The sequence below is a fragment of the Mustela nigripes genome, chromosome 3 (genome assembly GCF_022355385.1).
Source record: "Mustela nigripes isolate SB6536 chromosome 3, MUSNIG.SB6536, whole genome shotgun sequence".
NCBI lineage: Eukaryota > Metazoa > Chordata > Mammalia > Carnivora > Mustelidae > Mustela > Mustela nigripes.
Genome location: NC_081559.1, coordinates 85,454,605 through 85,477,375, shown reverse-complemented (window position 1 = coordinate 85,477,375; position 22,771 = coordinate 85,454,605). Strand labels below are relative to the sequence as shown.

At 43.2% G+C, this 22,771-nt stretch overlaps 1 protein-coding gene across 4 annotated transcripts in view; it reads right to left on the bottom strand.

The window, feature by feature from the left end:
- The window catches only part of ZEB2 (zinc finger E-box binding homeobox 2), a 131,337-nt gene extending 108,994 nt beyond the window's left edge, over positions 1-22,343 (bottom strand). For 2 of the 4 annotated variants that reach the window (XM_059394346.1, XM_059394343.1), the window contains exons 1-2: positions 22,258-22,343; positions 19,730-19,871 (exon numbers count right to left, since the gene is read on the bottom strand). In XM_059394346.1, coding sequence (XP_059250329.1) covers positions 19,730-19,802 — 73 coding nt within the window. In that variant the 5' untranslated portion in view covers positions 19,803-19,871; positions 22,258-22,343. Of the gene's footprint in view, positions 1-19,729; positions 19,872-20,064; positions 20,258-20,604; positions 20,697-22,257 lie in introns of those variants that run through there. The other 2 variants (XM_059394344.1, XM_059394345.1) reach the window with 2 other exon arrangements.
- Between the last annotated feature and the right edge of the window lie 428 nt (positions 22,344-22,771).

Genomic DNA, 22,771 nt, shown 5'->3' with positions numbered 1-22,771 from the left:
AGATGCTCACTTAACGCAGAATGAATAAACACTGCAATTCTCTGCTGGAAAACCAGAGGCCTAAAAGGCACCTGGTGGCATACTTTTTAATTATTTGGCAACAGATTTTCTTTTTTTCCCCCTTACAATGCAAAGCCAGATCATCCTCGGGAATGAAGGTGAAAGGAACCCTGAGTGGAAAAAGAAAAATGTGCATTTCTCTTCCGGAAACCTGACATCAGCTTCGCTGATGGAGGGATTGCTACTAGCCATAGCGGAGTGAATCAAGTAAGCTCAGATGGTGAGGTTTGCAAAGAAAAGGGACTTAAAATACCAAATTGCTGGCCAGTCTAGTGCTGTCATGGCCACATCGTTCAGACCTTTTCCAAACATCCTGATGACGTTGTACGAGTAAGGAGAAGACACTTGGGAGAGGGAGTTTGTATAACAGGCACTGTCATTGTCATGGTTCCATATAACTAACCTGGGTGAAATCTCCTACGTAAAGAACTCCACATTGCCCTGTGAACTTACAGAGGACATAGAATCAAATGCAACAAGGTAAGAAGATTTCTACTGAAAATTTTCCAAAGAATAGGGCCTGGAGCTCTATTGACATCTGTGATTCTCTAACCTTTGTGACCCCTTGTAAACCCAGAACCAGCACAGCCTGGAGCATATCATAGTGCCTCCCCCACCCCACTGCTCTCCTGAAATTTGAACCAAGCCCCATGTGGCTGCAGATCTCCTGTTCACAGGTCCCGAAGGGAACCCAGGAAGCCAGTCTTTGACAAGGGTGCACTCTCCCTCACCAAAGGTGAACTGACTGCTGGGAGAGGAAATCATCTTAGTGGCAGTTAGTTGAGGGGGAGGAGGGGGGGGTAAGGAGCTGGTAAGTGCTGGGGAGATCACGGAGTTAACTGGTGACCTTTCAGTTGCCTCCATTAATAGGTCTCATTTTATTTCTACTTGTGATATTAAATGGGAAACAGATTTAAATACGTTGGAAATGACGCCATGTCACGCGGAACCACCAGCTGAGTTGTCACCTCTAAACTGCCCAGTTCACTTGTTTCCTAAAAGTGGTGATGAGGAAGGGTCATGGGGAAGAGGTCTGATACCAGGCCTGAAATCAAAGGACAGTCAGATACTGTCAGGAACACAGACTGCTCCTGATTTTTTGTCTCTCTCCCTGAAATGTCAGGGTTACCCAAAGAATATCTTTGGAGTGAAATCACTGATTTCCGCCTGAAACACCAAAGAATCATGCAGAATATTTTACACGAGACAGTCTGATTGTTAGATTGATCAGTAATAGTTAACTAAACATATTCTTTGGTTAAGCTTTATATGGAGAGATCATTTTGCAGAATGCCAAATACAGGAAGGGGATGCTTAAGAAGTCCCCCAAAGTCCCTTTAACTCCACGGGCAGCCAGATATTCAAACCCCATATTTGCCTCGATTAATTTTTAAAATATTTTAAATTCACATTGTTCAGGCAGTAGGGATAAACACATGAAAGTTAAATTTTGTCCATTAGAAGGCAATTTTAAAAGCTTAGTGGTTCTTATTTTAATTAAAAAAAACAGTGTAAATAAAAATAATTTTAAAATAACATCTAAACTATAAATTTACTCATGTACTACAGAATGTGCCATTAGCGTGCTTGACATACATTAAGTTGATGGTGTAATGTTTCATTAGAAAGTTGCATCTTTGTTCATTAAAGGAAGAAATGGTATTAGTAAGCAGAAGTTCCTTTCTTGTTTCAGGTTCTGGAAAAATTTTTCCTAGTAATAACTTTATTCACCAGTTTTGGAGGCTTTTAGGTGGAATGATAAAGATATGGTTAAAAATTCTAAGGAAAACATTAGCCTATTCCAACTCTCTAGTTCTTCCTTAAACTCTAAAAATAAAACTTCAAGTGTTTTATTAGATTAGTTAATAGTCTCTGTATGTCTGTGCTATACCTGTTCCTTGAGAAAACTTCCTTCCAGGTCCTAGTTTGCTGATGGGAGCATCGCGCAGAAAACCCAACCTCCATTGGCCGGAGCTTCAGGTGTACAGTTTTGACCCCCGTAAGAATTTTAGGCTTGCAGTCTGCACTCTCACGTTTCCGAATCTAGGTCTAAAATATGTGCAGCAATGCTTTTAGGAAGTAAAAAACTGACGGATCGTGCCATCCATGGCAGCATTTGTTCAGCATTTGGTACAAACGGGAGGAAAAAAGATACAGAATGCATGGATTGATTTTCAAATTACCTCAATATTTTGAAAACATTTTCACCTGCATGCTGAGAATGCTAAGAATGGCAAGGAAGGCAATTGTGCATTTGCAGAGCCTCCACTGCATTCATTTATAAATTACCTCATCACTGACTGAAATTAACACTGATTCTTACAGGCAATTTCTCAATTTCCAATGCTAATTACATTTTTTTTACTTTTAAATTCTGTACCACCTGTTTTGGGCAAGACATCTTAGGCAGCGCGACCGCATTTAATCACAATTTTAATTAACCGCCCTGTAGATGTGAAAAAGAAGCAATTATAATGTAGATGAATGATGATTTTTCTGCATTAAATTGTTTTGTTTCCCTGGTATGTTGATTGTAACACAGCACACAAATACAGTAACTGTACAATTTTTTTCTATTGTAATTTAGTAATTGTTTTTGGAAAACCAGTTTGGGAATGAGTGACTTCATCTGTTTACAAATTGATTGATACTGTTCACTCACTGATTGCCGCGGCGTATATTTTGGTATTGCACAGCCTAGCATAAAATATAATTAGAGATGCACAGGCTTTGCAGCACCATTTTGGAATCTGAAAATCAACTGTAACTGAAGTATGTTTTCCTTGAGCATACTAGTATCAGTTGGGGCTGATGAAATGATAATCAAAACAATGGGCTTTCCAATTCCACCACTAGTAGAAACCCTTGGTTTCAATCTGATAGTCTAATATGGTAAGTTTATGAATTACTCCGTACTAGGCCTGGGAGCTGGGGGCTGGCAAGTCTGAGGCTTGCACAACTCACTCAGATCTGTATCACGAGAAGCATACCAAGTGAGGTAAGGAAACAATGATGAAAAATAAAAGAGTTGCTGCTTTGGCAATGGAAAGATTGTTCCCGACACCCCGGCACAATGCACTGGTGTGCTGTAGCTCTAGACTATCTCATCTCTACACGGCGATACAATAAGATCGCATTCACGCTCCTGGCTTCAGATACTGATCATGAAAGCCCTACCTCATTGCAGATACATTCAAAGATCTTATTTACGTGAAGCAGAGCTTGTTCTTCTCCCAGCTAGGAAGGGGATGGTGGTGGCGGGGGAAGACAGCTATCGATAACTGTTTATTTGAAACCTGATGCTGACTGATGGCTAGAATATCTATGCTTACTATTCTCACATGAATTAGAAATCCCTTCAGGAATGCCCTATACTAACATCACATCCACTCCCAACCTCAGGAAAGTTCTCAGTTAATACCCTTCATTGGTATCACAGAGTTGATGTCTCCCTCAAATTCTCCAACGAATTGTTCTGAAATGTGCTCACTTGGATGAGCCCTGGGCTAGGCCATTTCTGCTGGCCTGGAAAAAAGGGGAAAAGGCCATGTAAGCAATTGTGGATGTTCAAAGGAAAACTATTTACGAGATCTCTTCATCTTCTACTTTGCTTCTTTTTACACTCCATTCCTTAGAAGATCCTAAACCGGGACAGTTCATTAAAAGGTGAGAAGTCATGTTGGTCCAAGCCATACGTTTGTTCTAAAACATAGCAAAGATTATGGCTTTACTTAGAGCAATTTCCAGATAGAATGTTCTGAGTTGGTACAACAAAGCAGATAACATGGAGGTAGGGTTGGGGCAGGAGGACTATTTGGATCAACCCGTACGTGTCTGTCTCTTTTATAAATAGTTGCTAACAAAGTATTAATAGAAAACACCAAACCAATGCCAAAGTTTACTTCGTATATTAAGTAAGAATCTGCCCCATTAATATATTAAAAGGTCTATTCTTTAGCCAGATTGTAGATTTGCATGTCTAAATCCTGTTCACAACAATGGGATTGGACACAAAAATCTCCCATAAAACTAAGAGAATAGACCCGCACTGCTATGCCCCTAGCAGGATGTCTCTTTCGTGTATGACAGTACACAAAAACTAGCTATAAAAGCTTACTCCTGCCTAGACACCCATACCTGTGTCACCTTCTCTAGCTGTGAGAATCGTTTGGTATAAATGAGCATTAAGAAAACTACTACTGGAAAAAAAAAAGGCAATTCATTTCAGTTAGTAAAACAGTCACTGCTAACAAAGTGTGTTTAAGGGCAGGTGGAAGTGGGTATGTGTTTTACTCTGGAGATTTGATTTCTGATTTGTAATGCGGTCTCACCGGTTATTAGCAGCAATACTTTCATACCGCTGAATATTTTTTCTCTCCTTTGCCACCTTCCTCACCTTCCTCAGAACAGCTCTCGTGAAAGATGTTGTTTTATGAATGGAGGTAAAAATAACCTTGAATATCTCAAATTATAGCCTCTTTACATAACGAAAAGGGAGTGATCTGGCAATAGATTAAAACAAATTTTTTTTTTCCATAAAGTTGTTCCAGCAATACTGCTTATTTGGAAGTTTCTAAAAGTGGTAGCATCTGTGTTCCTGCAGGGACGGGATGTCATCCCACAAAGCATTCTACGAGCAGTTTGTCTTGGAGAGAAAAATAAAGTACCTGATCCCGGGCCTTCGTCAGTCTTAGCTCCCCGTATTTTCACACTCTGACCCACTGCGCGTTCCTTCGAGCAGAGAGCTGCTTCCCATGGCTACCTCCTCAATATAAACTTGCTAACTAATCTCTTAGCAAACACTTGAAGCAACCCTGAAGGGAGGAAAAAGAGGCAGAGGGGGAACAAGAACCCCTCGGCACAGATAAAGCTCAGGACACATTCAACGGGACACTGGAATCTAAATTTAGTACTAAACTTAACTTTTCTTTTGAAGAGGTAGCTGTTGTCTGTGGAACAGGGAATTTTTAAATTATTTTCTTTTAAAATCTCAATCCTAATTCTCTAATTTTAACACAAACTCCTTTGATTCTTTTTTTTTTTTTTTTTCTTGCTGGTAGCAAGACATACCTTACAGGTATTTGTAAGTGGTTTCTTTTCTAACTGAATATCTTTTTAATAATGTATCTTTTTAGAAGTCTGCCCAGACTGTGAATGCACAAGGTAACTTTTCCTTAGGAATTTATGGGAGAATCCACTGTTGAAATAAATGATGACTTCCAACCAATGATCAAAGAAAAATAAATCTTTTACCCTAATAAGACTTTTTAAGACTGGAATCCCCTTTTTAAATGGATAACAGTTAAAAGGCTACTGGCAGTCTATTTATTTCCAAAGCTGTGTTTTAATGTTGGCGACATGTAAACTGCAGGAGCAAATGAAGCCTAGGGTTTTCGAAGTTAAAGCTTTTAAAATAAAGTTGGTATGTAGTATTTGAAAACATATTGTTTGGAATTTAAGTTTTAATATCTAGGAATAAACAGAGCATTAAATCAAGCAAAACTGTGACAAGGCCAATATGCACATGGACGATGCCAGGAAGGCATCTTCAGCCCTTTGTTCACAGCTTAACAAAACTGTGCCGTCACACCACTTTAGTTCAACAGTGCCTGTCGAATGGGCATCAGCAGATCAGCCAATGCCTGTCATACACAGAGCCTGAAGATGGCTTGAAAGCAAGGGCTTATTCGACCCCCAAGTCTAGTTGGAAAGTGGCGAGGATTTTAATTCATCTAGTAAAGACAACAACACCCACCCTCCTGCAAAGGTAGAAGAGATGAGAAAGGATGAGAAAAAACTATTGTCTCATAAAATAAACATAAAGGACGAAAAAAAAAACATACTCGGGCAAAGAGAGCACTTTTCATATTTGTGTTCTTTGTAGAGCAATTATAAAAAGTTTTGCAATCATAGATTTTTTTTTTTAAGTGACAATCCCGATGCTGAAATAAAAGTTTAATGTCATTGCTCTTTTAAGACTTTCCCACATATTTTGGCCTTTAAACAACTGAATAAATGTTCTTATGTTATCAGGATAGGAGGATGTTATTTGACAAAGGGAACCTGCAACCCCATTTATTCAAAGAGGTATCTCTTTAAATGTATTTTTTGCTACGTGGCTGTTTTTGTTGACAAAAATGCACTAACTTTTGAATAGACAGTCTCCTGAGCTCTGGTCTCTGTGAACATTTAATCTGCTCCCAAGTGGAAACCTGAGAAAACAAACCTGGTAAAGAGAAAGGTTGTTAACTTTCCTCCAAGTTAGCAATTCGGGGGGGGGGGGGGGGAAGAACCACCAAACCGCCTTATTTTCCTCCTATAACACTGATCATGAGATTTGGCTTTCAAGCTTTAATAAGTTCTGAGGAGGTGCCTCAGAACTTTGCTCCTGTTTAATTAAGTGTGCCCACTCCTCTTCAGGCATCCAATCAGATGAAATGAGAGTGAACTCCCCCTCCCCACCTCCAGAGCAGGGCTGGTGAATTCTAGTGGTAAGAATTAGTTGAAGGTGTTCTGAATCTCCCAACCTTTCAAGTTCCTCCAGCATACATTGCTCCTGAGATCCACACAGGAGTTGAGATTTCCCTAACAGGAAAGTTGAAAAGCTCTAGCTCTCAACCTCCCCACCCCACACCCCCTCCCCCCCCACCTCGGTCTTTCACTCTGCTACTGTCAGTTTGCTGCCTGTTCTTTAGCTGTCTCTTTTCCAGTCCCTACCCTGTCAGTTTCTGGCCTGCCAATTTCAACTTGAAGCTTGACTGGGCTGATTTGATGCAAATACCTCCAGGGAAAACCCTGAAACTGATGAACAGTTATGTCAAGTCGATTTTGCACCATCGGGAAAAGGTAACCTCTGAGAGAAAAAAAACAACAAGGTTAAAGAGACAAGGGCTTTTCACGTGTAATACCTCTGCTGCACATCTCGTTCACTGTTTACCATCCCTCAGAAATTGTAACTGTCAGAATTAGTCCTAATTGCAGATGCGAAAGCTGCCATTATAATAAAAACAGAGGCAGTGCAGGCATTAAATGTAGCAGCCTAATTTGTGAGACTACAGAAAAGGTAGAGTAAATGAATATTTCATTACTTTAATTACCAGGGACTACTCTTTTCTTGCTGTCTTATGATAAGTGTTGCTGTAACTAGCAACAGCAAACATCCACTAAAACATAAAGTGCAATAATCGTCCTGCTGTCAGGATCACCGCTTTAAAATACGAGCCGGGAAAAAAATATAATGGTTTATCTATTTCTTAGAGATTGCAGAAGTAGAAGATGGAAATTCATTTAATGTCAGGGGAAGAAAAAAGCACACACAAAGGCACCAGTAAACAGGTTTTAGTCAGAGAATAATGGCTCCAAGAGAGAGAAGGGAAAGAAAAAAAAAAATCAGTTGGCTATACGTTTGAAGTGTTAGCCCTAAAAGAACGTTAGAAAGTGAAAAGTAGGAGGTAATAGTGTTTGGATTTTTTAAGGCAAAATTTTGTTTTGTGTTGCACAACATAATTGCTTGAACATTAGAAAATAAAACTCCAGTGACTGGGGGAAAGACAAGAGGAAAGCAAGTGGTTTTCAAATGATTAAGCAAAGGTGGAAAAAGTTCAAGTTGGCAAAAGTTTAGAAGCTCAGTCCAGTTCCACTTAAAAAAGACTAGATAAAGCCTGCCAGAAAAAGACTTTGCCTGTAGTTTCATAGTACTGACTCGAAGATTTGAGAAGTATCAATAATTACTCACCACTACACCTTGAAAAGCCCTGGGCATCTCTCTGTAAGTGTCAATTTCAGGTAAAGGGGAAAAGCAAAAGTGGGGAGGGGGATGGATTGTGGGAGGGAGAGGTGGGCCTGGCAGTGTGTGTGTGTGGGGGGGGGGTTTGAGGAGGTTGCTGAGACTGGTTGAAGCCAGCCTGTCTCTGCATTTATCACTTTGTCCCAGAGGAGGTGTTTGTTCAACATAGCAGTTTGACAGCACAAAAACACTGTGGCCAGAAGCCCTATCAAAGAACCTACTGACACATATCATTTGTGGTCTTGGTTTCACAGGGTAAGGCTACCTCACACTTTATCTGCACAAGTATAAAACTCCACACATTTCTAAGCGTTCAATATAGTTTAATGCCCTCCCTTTCCCCCCTTTTAACTATTATAAACACTACTTTAAAATATCATCTTTATCCAGGACTCCTGAATACTATTTAAAAAACCATAATAATTTGCAATCAAGTTAGCATAATCTGCTTTAAGGTTGGTAATACTGAAGGAATAGTGAGGGTGGGGAGGGGACAGTTTAAAAGCACAAAGCTTGTAATTTATCCTAAATAACACACTTAAAGTTGACATTAATAGATTCAAGTAACTTTTGTAAGAATCATGTGGCACAGGAAATACCTTTTTTCTTACAATAAATCCTACTAAACAGGGGTCTACATTAATTCTTCACCTCTACTATTTTCATTGGAATATATTTCATTCACAAGCTCTAGGACTATAGTGAAAGAGAGTGGGGGTTCTAGGGTGCATTTGTGTATGTGGAATGTGTGCATATAGGCTGTATTTAGTTTTCAAATTCCCATTAGTAGAGCAAAGGTGATGGGAAATCTTTAGAGGACAACCATTTTGCTTAGAGATTTTTCCCTTTTAATAGGCCTATTTATTATTAAAACACAGCTTACTGAGTTCTTTATATATAAACCTCACCTCCTAAAACTGAGAAATCTCATGATGTGAAACACTTTAATTGATGTGCTTTGTGTCTAAAATAGAAACTGAGGTACTTCCAAGAATAGGCAAATTGCAAAGTTTCTTTGATTACAGTTACTCACATATAAAAGACAATATAAATATAATTTAAACTAAGAAACAGTGAAGTTTATATATTACATTACAGATCACCTGGGCACTGAACTCCTTGAAATTTAGTCATCTGTTTAGGACAGAGAAAAAAAAATCTCAGATCTTTATATAGCATGATATCTTCCTCTGTTGATCTATTATTGATTGCTTATTTTTAGGAGAGAATGTCTGTCATCTTGTCAGGAGTACCTTTCTTTCCTATTTTTGATTTTAATAAGAAATGTGAAACAAAATTAAGAACAGAAATCACTATATTGTCATATTAACAAGCTAACTATTGAAAAAAAAAACATTACATCTTTTTAATGTAGAATATGTTTCAACTTTTTGGCATGGGAAATCATTAATGACAACGACCTGTTCCCAAAAGAATGCTGTCATTTACCTCTATCACCTGAGATTATTTAAAAATGTTTCCACCTTCTTGCTGTGACTTAAAAACACCTTCATATATTTGCTCTTACAATGAGAAGTTAGCTAAAGTGACCAGTTCTGCATTTGTCATTGGCTTGCAAGAATATCTTCACTTAAGTGGGATTTAAAATCTTAACTTCAGAATAGCCGAGTTCAGAATTAGGTCTCCTCCAGTTTAAAGCAGCATATGTATGGTTTCTAGTTGAAATAACACACGGCAACCCAGAAAAATGAAGAATAACTAAAAACAGATTAGATACAATAGAACATGACGTTTAATCCCGTAGATTATAGGAGAAATTATCTGGAGTCTTCAATTTTATAGTAACTTTTTTAAAAAAGGAAAGGTAACTTAAATATGTGCACTAACCTTTCAATATTTCTTTTAATTCTAACAGTTACTTTAAATCTCATCCTCTCAACTCAGCTTACTAATAGACCTAACTTTGTAAAAAAAAAATCATAAATCATAAATCATTACGACGATTACATTCCTCAACTGAAGAATGAAAGCAAAGTTCAATCAGATCCTTCTCGAAATGTTTGCTCCCCTTACATCCTTTATGTGTCCCCGCTGCTTGCTCTTCCAAAGTCTGGTTTTCGGAAGCCCGTTATTAATTTCTAACCAAGACTGCAGCACCCACTGTAATGTGCTTGGCTTTATTAGCTATCATATGTTCCTGGGCCACAGACACAGAATATCTGATGAAACATTGATCATCTTCCTTCTCTTTTCAGCTCCTCCAACTTTCCTGTCAGGAGCCTGGAAAAATATGCACAGTTACTGTTGCTGAGGGGAGACAAAGTTTAACTTCTGGGTTGGCAATCGGAGAATAATTCATGAGCAGATTTCTAGCAAATGATATGATTTGCTAAATTTTGGTCTTTGATTTATATTTATGTACTCCTGCTACTGTTAAGGTTTTGCCAACCTCAATTAGATCATGAATGAGATCATTTTAATTCAGCCCCCAAACTGTGACCTGACCATGGTCTGAAAGTGTTCAAAAAGTAATTTTAAGCCTCCCTTTGATTTGAAAAGGAATACTGCATGCTTGGTCGTTCATACAAATAACATAAAACTTAATTATTGGATGATTTGGCAGAGGACCTTCTTGCCAAACAACAGTCAATGCCAGCTACTGTGATGCTGGCGATGCCCGGCCCCCGAGCACACAGCCCCCTGTATACAGCATTTGTTCATTGTGTCTCAGGGGCAAGATGCTTTCAAACAGGATTCATGGATCTGGGAGGCAGGGTGCAACTCAAAGGGTGTACCATATTTATAACTCCAGTTAAAAAATGCTGTCTCACCTAGAAGGGAAGTAGATCTGCGCTGTCAAATCACCAGGAGGCTGTGACAAAGGGAGCTTGCAGCCTGACACACGGTGTAACAACATAGCAAACACCTTTAATCCTGTCATGTCTCATACCCTTTACTTTCTCACACATTTGTGGCTGCTTGAACGTTGACACCTACACTCTTTTTCGAAACTAAATAAGGCAATCTTATTTAAGCCCAAATGCAACACCTGTAAAGTTATTCTTGTGCCCGGCAAAAAATAACCATTAACTCCTTCCTCTTATAAATGCCTCTCTGCTTGCTTTGGCAAGTCTCAAGTTGGTAACAGTCTGCCTGAGGCCCTGACTCTGAGGTTCACATGACCTTCCGAGCTCCAAAAGATAGGCAACACTTCCCCCTTGAAAAGATGCGAAGGCTGTGATAATGTCACTGTCCCAACTGGCCTCTTACAGCTTTTTGAGCTGAAGCCCTTTTCTTCATCACAAACTTCTGGTGTCTTTTATAGTAAGGAGAGAGGCCCCAGTTGCTTTATTCCCTCTAGCTACCATGGTCTAATATTTTAAAAGCTGGAAATGAAAATAGCTTTTCTAAAGATATTTCCTGGAATTTTTAATGTGCTGCCTTGATTCCTTTTTTTTTTTTTTCCTTGCCAATTATAAACCACCATTTGGAGGGCTTATGAGCAATGTAAGTCCACCTCATCTAATTAAACCACATTGTTTTAAAAGCTTGAACAGTTTTCATGTCTACAAGACTTGTCTGAATAATAAACTGCTAGAACCAGAATTCTGAGTGTCTTTGGAGAGCCGGGATTTTATCTGCTGAGTGCAAAGGGCCAGGCACTCAAAGAGTTAAAGAGTGTTCCCGCATTGCTGGGTAGGTTAATATCACAGCTGCCTAGTAAAGCATTATCCCGGTACCTCACTTAACAAAAGCCTCCTTTTGCAAACAGACTCCCACTTTCCCCCCAAGTGTCCAAAGGTGTTTACTGAAGTAAATCTGCCTAAATCCTTCATTGCTTGGGTCATGGGGGTGGATAGGAGGGGTGGAAGGTGTAGGGATAATCTCTTTTTGTAAATTCTGTAAATCTTCTGGGAAAAAGAAAAAAAATCAGGAATCTGTGTCACATGCTCATGTACAACTTCTAATATCTCCGCTAGTTCTGCTCTTATAAGCGAAATCCGTACAGTGGCTATCAGAAAAGCCCCATTTCCAATTATTCACTGTGCTGTTTGAAGCGACTGCACTTCTAAACTTGTGTGTGTGTGTGTGTGTGTGCGTGTGCGTGTGTGTGCGCGCGCGCGCGGGCATTATGTGCTTAATCTAATTGTTGAAAAACTGTTGGTATCTAAAAGTGGTTTCAGAAAGGGGGGAAAAAAGACAAGATAGTTCAAGAGCAAGATAATGTAGCTGAAAAGTTGTCACGAGAGGTTTCTGCTCTTGCTGTGGTCTCATTCCGATACCATTAACTGCATGTTACTTTTGCATGTTGAAAATGGAGGCAAATAACACAGTAAAACCTGACAGGTCCGCCTGCGAGGGTTTAAACAGTTCCCAGTAAGAAGGAGCCCTTGAGGCATAAACTTTCTCTCTGAGGAGAGCATGAATACCACCAACCCCTCCCTACAAATCTTGAAGCATCCAGTTTGAGATACAAAAAGGCTGTCATCTCACAAATGTTAAACATACTAAAAAAATCTGAAAAAAAAGTATGGAGAAGGTGTGAAAAACGTGGCACTTTACAGCCCTCAAAGCTTTTTAAAATAGAACAACTTTTCCCCCTAAAATTCTTTTCAGAGAATTTTTTTTTTCCTTTTTGGCTCATTTGAGAGTTTCTTTCTTGGCTTTTTTCCCCTTTCATTTGAAAATATGAATTATCATAAAAAGTCAGGGGAAAAAATGGGAAAGTCTTTTCCAGTTTTCCTGAAGATTTATCAGTGTGTTCAGGCTGGGTGTAAGCACTTCTCCCTTTTTCTCTGGGCCAGACACCCATCACTGAAACCAGAGCAGGGCCTTGGGAGACTTTATCCCTTCTCTCCTCCAGAGCAGTCTCCAGCTGCAGCAATCCCCCCCCCCCCCCCCACCCCCCCCCCCCCACCCCGCCCCGTGCCCTCACCTCTCTGGTCTGATGGTAAACAATAAGTAAAGCCAAATAGTAGGCAGCACTCAAGAGTGGGAAGTCCACACACCTGACCCCAAGTCTAACAGGCTTCTGAGGGAGAATTTGATCCCTCGCTGACACTTTTTACCTCAAGTGTTGAGCGGGTGGCCATGAATAGTACAGACATGCCATCTTGTAACACTATATGCCTGTCAGGAGGGACAGGGCCTGGTCAAGCATCAACTATATAAGGCTGGTAACTAGGGAAAGCCCAACAAACAGCCACAAACACCTAAGTTATTTTACTACCCTCTGCCTCTTTCCTCTCTCCTCTCTCCTCTCTCTCTCTCTCTCTCTCTCTCTCTCTCTCTCTCTTTCTTTTCATCTTGGCTTTCTGTGGCAGAATGCAAATGGAGCCTGCCGGCGGTGAAAGGGCTGAATTGTGATTAAGAAGAAGAAGAGCTCCTTTCTTTGTTCTCCCCTCAGGGGATGTTTACTGGGAGAGACACAGCGGATCAGATATGAAAGGCATTCAGGTCAGCATTGATGTGAGCGAAAGTGAAATCATACCTAAGGCATTCAAAAGACCGCCGTGTCAGGGGTTCAGCTAACGGTGCAGCTACTGTGCGTGTCTTCCCGGAGAGGCAAAAATCTTTTCACAGACTGGCGATTTTTTCTCCCTAATTTACTACAAAATTATAAAAGTTTCCCCACCCTATTTACCTCCTACCAGATGACACGAGAGTTAGTATTTTCTCTCCTTTTGGACCACACGCGAAATTAGACCAACTTCTAATAACTGTATTACCTTAATGAACCAGCAAGGCACCATCTGAACTGTGAAATCTTTCTTTTTTAAGCAGATGTATTCATGTGTGATACATATATGCATAATATGAAGGGGAGAACTGAATGAAGAGAAAAGCCAAAAGCACACACATGGATGGCTTTTCCTCTCACTTTTCTCAGAGGAAACACAAGACAACACACACACACGCACACGCACATAGTATAAAAACAGTACAGAACACCTTAAAACGAAATTCTTTATTTACTTTGTAACTACTAGTTACACTTTTCCTGAGAGTTTTCACTCTGACAGGACTGTCACCCAAGATAAAGGTATTTGGCACATAGCTATTAAGGCAAAGACTTCCATAGAGTCTGCAGATTATTACTGCTTTCCTTTTAAAAAATGCTTGATGAAGAAATACTTGGATCTTACTTTTTAAAAGTTTACACTCCCCACAGCCCAAATAGTCATTCAATAGATTTTCCAAGTGGTAAGCTGATGCTGTTGGTATAAACAGAGCTATGTAAATATATACAAAATTCACAAATCACAGCAAACATACAAATAATAGGGAGGTGCCTAGATGTTTCAAGGCTTAAAAATGAAAAGGAAAATCACATTTCATCTTCTGATTGGTAAAGAAAGAAAAGAAATGGGGGGGGGGTAAAGGCTATATTTATTGGTTTTAAATCATCCTTCCCTCTGCTCTGAATAATTTTTTTTCAACCTTCACATCTTGGCTAAAAAGCATATTTGGGCTTATGTTAACATCTGCTTTTGTGGTGACATTTAATTCTGTATATTTTCAACTAGTGTTTCTGCATCACAGATTTTCCTCCTTTATCTCTTTGCTCTAAAAAGACAACCAAAGAGCAATCAAAAAGGTGTCTGACTTGGCCATTCAGACAATTGCCCCCTTGTGGGAATGCGGGAATGAATGGTACAGTGGACACCCCAGCACCATTGACGTTATAAACATGTAAATGAAACACATTAGGGCAGACAATCAATTGTCTGTGAGCATTGCAAACCTGCACTCCCTCTCTCTGTGACAGGCACAAAATAGTGTCTACCTTGGGAAGCCACGGTGCTGGAGAGGAAAAGGACAAAGAGTTCCCTTTCACACAGAAGAAAATGCACCTTAAAAGCCTTGGAAGAATGCAGATGACAAAAACTGTTGTAAGGAAAAGAATCTCCCACATCTTGGAATAAACGCGGCTCTGCTAGAGAGCTAGCAACACTGTCCTCTCCTACCTTCAGGGGAGACATATATTTCTCCAAGGAAATATTCTTAATACGGCATTAGGGTCTTTGATAACCTCTTGGAATTTTCTTTACTTGGAGCAAATTAAGCAAGCAAGCAAGCAGCATCGGATACATATGACATAGCAGTTTAGCAGGGAACTTTACTCTTGGCTTTATTCGTGTTTGGAAATAAATGCTTAAAGACGTGAATTTATTTTGATTTGGCAACAGAGTAACAACGTGAAGTTTAAAATCCTTAGCTCACCCTTACCCCTGGTGGAGCGTCACACTATGGATGTCAGCAGGCTAGTGGCTCTGTTACGAAGGAAGGCATGTTCTACCTCAATTGACTTAGTTTTTCCAAACCAAAATAAAACAAATAGATCAGTCTAGATACATAGCCCCCAGTCTTGTGTGTGTGCAGCGTGACGAAACTTGCAGAAGATCTCCACAGAGAGAAAAGGATGGAGATGGATATCTTTGGAGCGCCCTCAGAACTGGTACCTGCCACACAAACTGCCTCTGAAAGCCTTGAGAATCAGCAAAACGGGCTCCTTAGAAACTCACCAACTTTATGAAGAGAGCTACTTGCAAAAGATTTCTCCACTTGCAAAGAGAACCAAGTCTGAAGCGAGTGTAATCCGAAGGCAACTTCCCTGCCTCAGTGTATACTAAGGGGCTCTGACTCTGGGCTGCACCGTCCCAACTTCACCTCTCAGAGAGGAGAGGCAGGAGCCACATCCTTCAGAAGGGGCAGAATGCATTTCTTTTCCTTTTTATTTAAGCATCTCTGAAACGGAAGCAACTTCTCCGTCCTCTGCTGCCTCTAAGCATCACCACCAGCGCCTCCACTCCCTTTAAGGAAGTGGTAAGGAGAGAGGGCTTATCTTAAAAAAGGATAATCATTTCTGCTCATCTGATTGTTTCTCTCCTAGGGTCCAAAGCCCTGAAAACATCCAAATTCATCTTTACCACTAGAAGTCAGGGACCAAAGGCATTTGTAAAAATCTTCCCCACTCCCCCCATACAATCCCCAACCCTTTAGTTGAAAGTTTGAAGAAAAATCAAATTTAACTTCTCTTTCTTCCATTTCCTTTTCCCCTTCACTCCTAATTCAGTTTTCATTTAAAAAGACAACTTCATTCCCTTTTCTGAAACACGCAGTCTCCAGATTTGATTTTTGTTACAACCTGCATGTTTATGTGCGATTTTTCAGAGGCTAATGCTGGAAGGCAGTGGGCTGGGGAGGCTTGCCCATCTTCCCAGGCTCCACAGGAGGCAGGAGGGAAGCAGGAGCATCCCCAGGAGCCAGAGCCCGAATCAAGGGCTAAAGCAACAAACTTTGCAAGTTACAACTGGGCCGCCAGTGGCAGGCAACAGCCGGGCATCTCCTGCTCCAAGTGCTCATTTCTGACTCCAAGGCTGTGTGGAGATAGTGGGGTATAATCAGGGGAATGGAAAAGGGGGGCTGGGTATTCCCCCTCCTCTCCAGCTTCAGTGAAAGTGTTACAAAGTGAGTCAGGCGACTGAAGATCATCTGACTGAACTTTCTTGAAACCGACACACATTCTTGTCTGCCGGCAACTTGCTTTTTGCCTCCTTCCCCCTCACCCCTCTCCCCCTTTCCTCCTGCACATCTTACTTTCTGGGAAGAGATTTCATCCTTTCCATGTGGGGGAAAGGAGACTGTCAGCTATGGATTAACTTGGCCCTGGCACTGTCTTTACCAAGCATCTTGCTGGCCTGAGAATCTTGAAGGCTGGATTTTAGATTCTTGTTTCTCTCTTTGCACATTTATTTCCCTCAAACTGCCTCCTTCTCCATTGCTTTTTAATAATTGTGTACAGCATCATCTTCGACCCACATTCTTGACCAGCCTTTCAAACACATACACACACACACACACAAGCACACCTGCTTTACATGTTTTTCTTCTTGTCACCTTCATCTATATATACATTGTTGACTTCATTAAAATTATATAACGTGCCATTCTAGTTTCCTGGATGACCATCTTTTTTTTTTTTCCTTGCAGCTTCTTACTTCTGTGATTAGTATTGCCATTATTCCTTTCCAGGAATTTCTATATGATTTTGATAAGCATCATCATATTTAGTGTTATCAGCAAAGACACAAGCTCAAAAGTGACATCTTTTCCATGAATCCAGGAAAGAAGAAAAATCCACTCAGTTCAGATAAATCCTGGCAATCCCCAAAGGGAGAGGCATTGGATATGTGCTTGATGAGAAAGAAAATGAAAAAGGGGGAAGAAAACTCTTCTACCTGCTTCTCAAAACCAGGACATTGCTCAGTCAGATTAAACCTAAAGAAAAGCACTGACAAGCAACCAATTCACAGCCTGTTTTTCCACAGATTATTTGGAAAAAGAGACAGGTAATAGTCAAAGTTAGAGAAGCTGTAAGCAACGGACAGGCTTGCTGTTAAGTGTGCAAGGTCTGAGGTAAATGTCTTAAAATGTGCAATTCAACTTTCCATTTCGGAGTGTTGAGGCTTCTTTCTCCCAAGTTAGTGGCTGGGCGGAGGAAAAATGGTTGCAGTGTCCATGGCTGAGCACCTCCCTGGCACTCTGTTTCACCTGCGAAGCCCCCAGCAGGCCTCCCTTTCGACCAACCCCACCCCTTAGGGTTCCCAGGAAGCTTGGAGCTTTCTATTTCCACAGACCTGGGCTCTGGCCTGACCTCACTGCCGGGTCCAGGCTGGTCATCGGTGGCAAAATCCCAAAGGGGGTGGGAGGAGGCAGGAAAGCAGAAACAAACATTCTAAACAGTCTCTTCTGCAAAAGAACACTTCTGGGAACCTTGCTTTATATCTCGGTCTCTTCTCTCTCTCTCTCTCTCTCTCTCTCTCAAAAAATGACTGTTTAACATAAGAAAAAAAAAAAAAGCCTCCTTGACACAAAGCTTTTGTTATCCAGTTGATCAGCACCGTGCTTTAGATACTTGTAAGAGGGGGGAAAAAGCCCCACAACAGACATTGATTTTAGAAAATCAATAACCAACATTTAATAAAAGGAACAGAGGAAACACAAGAGAGGAGAGGGGGACATTAGGTATAATTTTAGTGTCTACTAAATTACCCAGAGATGGAGAAGGGGAGGTCTCCTGTGTAAGGACCACCTTAAATAATGCCAGATACCAGAATGAAGAAAAAAATTAAATTAAGAGAGAGAGAGACAGAGATACAGAGACAGAGAGAGGGGGAGAGAGAGAGAGAGAGAGAGAGGAAAGACTGACTTAAAAAGAGGCAGCCTCAATTGGATCTTGGGGAAGGAGCTCGGAATATATTATCGTACTTGTTTTCTTCCCCCCCCCCCCTTTTTTGTAATACTAAGCCAAGCAAATAGATCAAAGGCAGCACAAAGGGAAAAGGCAGGATAACGTAACGAACAGTTTCTGACCAAAATTCCTCTTCACTCCCCCATATGGCTCGACACCTCTACCACAACAAGCAAAAGACACACACACACACACACACACACACACACACACCACAACCTAGAGAGACAGAGAGAGAAGCATCACTTGTCTCTAATCAAAATTCTCTCTTCTTTGTGTTTTCTCTCTCTCCCGAACCCCACACTGCGCCCACAGCCGCCCCCTCCCTGCGCCGCGCAGCTCCGGGGCAGGCCGGGGGCGCGCACAATTGTCCTCTCCAGAGGAAAGTTGCTCCAAGTGGGCCGGGCGGTCCCCGCGAGGTGCGGGCTGGGTTTGCGGGAGGCCGGAGGCCGGGCCGGCGCCGCGTCCCCACGTCCAGCTCAGGAGCGTCAACGCGGCCCCGTGCCGGGTGATCAAGCTGAGATCGAGGGGAGCGAGAAGTTTCCTTTCCCAGTCTGAGCTGGCGCTAGTTCGCTTGTTTGTTTTGGGGGGTTGGTTTTTCTTTTTAAACTCAGAATCCTCTGTCAGCTCCCCCCAGCACCCTCTCTGGTCCCCAGCTCTCTCCCCTCCCCCAGGCGCCTTCTGCGCTCTTGCCAATCACTTTTCTCTTTTATTCCCACGATTTTCTTGGGGGTAATACCTGGGGGGGGGGGTCGATCTCTCTCTGTCTCTCTGTTTCTCTCTTTCCTTTCCTTCATCCCTTCTCTGCCTCTCTCCAAGATAGACCTTATTAACAGTCACCCTTTTAATCTCCCACCTCTGGTCTGTGGGTCCCCCTCACACCCCCATCTCCTTCCTCCTTCCTGACTCAGCTTGAATAACGGGCTCCTCCTGACCATGTAGAAACTGCCCAGAAAAGTCTCCCCGCTCTCTTCAACCCCTCGAGTCCCCGACGTGGGGCTAGAGCCCGCTGGAGAGGAGCCACCCACCCCCGAGCCCGCACGGACCCTGCCGGACCCGCGCAGGGCCGGCCGAGTCCCTCCCACCCAGGGTCCGGGCGCGCCCGGCCGGGCCCCGCTGCCCGCGGACCGTTACTTGGCTTACGGAGCGGCGGCCGCGAGACTCCGGCAAGAAACTTTAAGCCTTGCGGAGGCACAGCCCCAGGCCCCCTCTCCCGCCCTCGCAGCTCCTCTGCCACCCCCGCCCCCGCCCCGGGACCCTGCACGACCTGGCGACCGGGCCCCCGCCCTACCCTTGCCGGACACTCCCGCAGCCCGGCCGGGGACCCGGCGGACCGGGCGCTAGCGGAGCGAGAGGCGGAGGCAGCAGGAGGGCGGAGGCGGGGGCGCAAGGGGGCGGCGGGGGTAGGGGCGCGGGGCCCCCGCCGGACCCCGGCGCTCGGAGCCCCTCGGCGCCCCCCGCTCACTTTGCCCGGCACTTCCCCAACTCCCTGGGTCCAGTCGCCGCGCGCGCCGGGCTCCGGCGCCGGCCACGGAGAGAGGCTCGCCCGCGAGCCCTTGGGCGCCGCCGCCGCCGCCGCCTCGGTTCCCTTTCCCTTTCCCCCTCCTTCTCCCTGGGTCTCGAGCCGCGGAGTGGCCCGGAAAAGTTTGGTTCGGGCCGCTTCTTACCGTTTTTCCTCCTGGGATTGGCTTGTTTGCGCCTCTTGCACCGGGGGCCATCCGCCATGATCGGCTGCTTCATTGATAAGAGCGGATCAGATGGCAGTTCGCATGGACTCGGCGCCCTGCTTCGGCAGCACGCAGGCTCGATCTAGCAACCAAACACAGCGACAATGTGGGCATCGCCCGCGCCCATTGAAACGCGCGCGGGCCGCCCAGGGGAGCCGGGCCAGGGCCCCGGCGAGCACCCATCCGCGCCCCCCAACGCCAAAGCGAAACTTCGGCGGCCCCCTCCCCGCCCCCTACCCCCCAGCCTTGGCCCCGAGGCGCTTTGTGTTTGTTACTGTTTGGTGTGTTGCACCCGCGAGGGGATCAGAGAGACAAGAATTACATCTTCAAAATGAGTCATAACTCCTGACCGTATGAGGGAATGCACACAGCGGTACAGTAAGGCTGCTTGACTCAGGGCTAGGCGGACCCTTTCCGCGGAAAAGTCCTCAGCCCGGCTCGGGAACTTGGGGTGAGGCGAGGCTTTCTTTCACTCTCATCTTGTCGCACCCCACCCCCCCCCCCCCCCCCCGTCCCCCGCCCCCAAATTAAGATTTCCCGTTTCACGCCGAAATAAGAAGTATAATTATAAGCCTCTTTGGACACTGTCGCTTCCCACCCCCCCCACCCCCCCTCCACTTTGACAATATTTACTTAAGTATTTTCCCCCACCTCATTCACACACATGCTCCCTTACACTGGTTCCCTTAAATAGTTCTAGTAGAAAAAAATTTTTTTATCCCCTCAAGAAAGGAAAGAGAAAGTCCAACCGCTACGGCAACACTTTTAAGCTGTACTAAATGATCGTATCCTTTCTGGCTTCCAAACTTTTGTACCTAAAAATCGAGAGAGGCGCTGCATTTTTTCAGCTGAAACTGTCAAAACTTGGAGAAGGGGAACCTCGGAGGCAGGCAGGAGAGGAGGAGAATCCCGAAACTCGGTGGAGGTTGGGAAGATGCTGTGCCTCGAGGATTAGTTTAAACAGGGGCTATAAAAGATGTAACAGATGCAAACTGTAACACAAGGGCCATTAACCCTTTCTCTGCCGAGCACACTCAGTCCCCACGCCCCGCACCTATTGTCTCCTGTGCTAGAAGCTTTGCAGAAAACCTGGAAAGTGAGTATCAGTTTCCACACATTTGCTGAGAGGAGTGGGGGGGGGGGTGCTGTGCGTAGAGAAGGGGAAGTGGATGATTTAGAAAGCACCTTGAATTTAACCTAAGCATAGTGGGTGACTTTTAAGTTTGACACATTTTGTCATTTCTTGGCTCTCCTATTGATTGGAAATTGTTGGGAAAAATCCTGAAATAAGGAAATGGTCACACAAGTGTCTGGGATGAAACAGCTGGCCTGTCTGTATTCATGCTGAGACTTACACACGATTGCATATAAATACATGTTTAATAAAGTAAGCTGCTAGTTTTATGAGCATGTGTGCGTGTGAGGGAGAGACAGGGCATTTGTGCTGTAAACTTTATCTTTGCCGGTTATTTCTAACTCTGGAGTTAGTAATCTTGCCTTCATCATTATAGGGGGAGCATATAAAATATATAAGTAGGTGAAAGATAAACACATTCATGTTAGCCGGGCACATCACTGTTCCTGGGAACTCCAGCTATCTCTCTCGACTTTTCAGTGCCAAAGTATGGAATGGGATATGTGTGTGCATGTGTGTCCTGTTAAATCCATGTCTATAAGACTTTGCCATTTAAAATACAATTTCAAAAGTTACCCTCAATTTAAAACTCTGATATCCTGACAGCAGCTTTCTTCCCAGCTGTAGTGACCCCCCCCCCCACACACACTTTGGTAAACGACTCAAGTTCCATGAGGACTTTCACTTCTTTATTTATCATCACAGAAGTGAGGTGTTACTTCACATACATACACACACAAAGAATAAAATAAAGAAATGAAACTCGCTAAGCAGACAAAAACAGGCAACTTTCTGCTTAGAAAACAGCCTTCTCCTGTGGGAGAGGATGCACTGCCATATCTAAGAGAAAGACTTGCCCCTGAATTTGGTAGGTTTGTATCGATCAAGTTTTGTAATTATTAACAGGTATTTGCCAAGTTTTAATTGCTGAATACAATGAATTGGAACTAGATGCAAAAATAGAGCAGAATCTCTCCTCTTGAAGAGTTTTCATTCCATCATGTAGTTCTCAATAAAACTTTTCCTAGGCTAGGTAGCAAAGGGCACCTTTGGTTACCTGAATGGACAGGTACAGGGCAAATTATCTAGGTGAGGAAAAAGGAGAGAAAAGGAAGGAGAGAGAGCGGGAGTGCCAGAGAAATCGAAGAAGTCACTCTTGGGAAAAGCTTGCCATAAAGGAGCTAAACCCACCTGAAATTCCTGCCCACAGACACTCCTTCTCACTTCAGACTCACATCCCCACTTAAAAGGAGAAAAATCATAAAAGGACGGTGGGGGATGACCATACCAAAAAAGAATAAAAAGAGAGAAAAGGGGAAAAAAAAAAACCTACCTGCGAAGTCTTGTTTGTAGTTTTGGCCAGAAATGGTGAGAAGAAAAAGCATGAAGAAGCCGCGAAGTGTGGGGGAGAAAAAGGTGGAAGCGAAGAAACAGCTCCCGGAGCAAACTGTACAAAACCTCGCCAAGAGTGTCGGGAGGCAGGACCGTTATTCCTGCGGAGCAGGTTAGAACTGATCTCTTTCGGCCACTCCAGGAAACACAAACCTGGGGACGGACTGACGTGTTACGCCTCTTCTAATGACATTTTTTTCTTTTTCTTTTCTGTAGGAGAGAGAGGAGAGACCCTGAAACACGCGCCACCTATCTTTGTGGGGAGGGATAATTGAAGCGCCCTGAGCGTGAGCATCATGTGAAAACGTGATCGCCAAGTTTCTCTCTGGGAAAGGATCTGGGATAGATTATACCTTGAAGTCTCCGCAAACGCTTTAGTGGAAGAAATGAAATTCCACCTCCCTCCCTTCCTCTCTCCCTCCCTCTCGCCTCCCTCCCTCCCTCCCTCCCTCCCT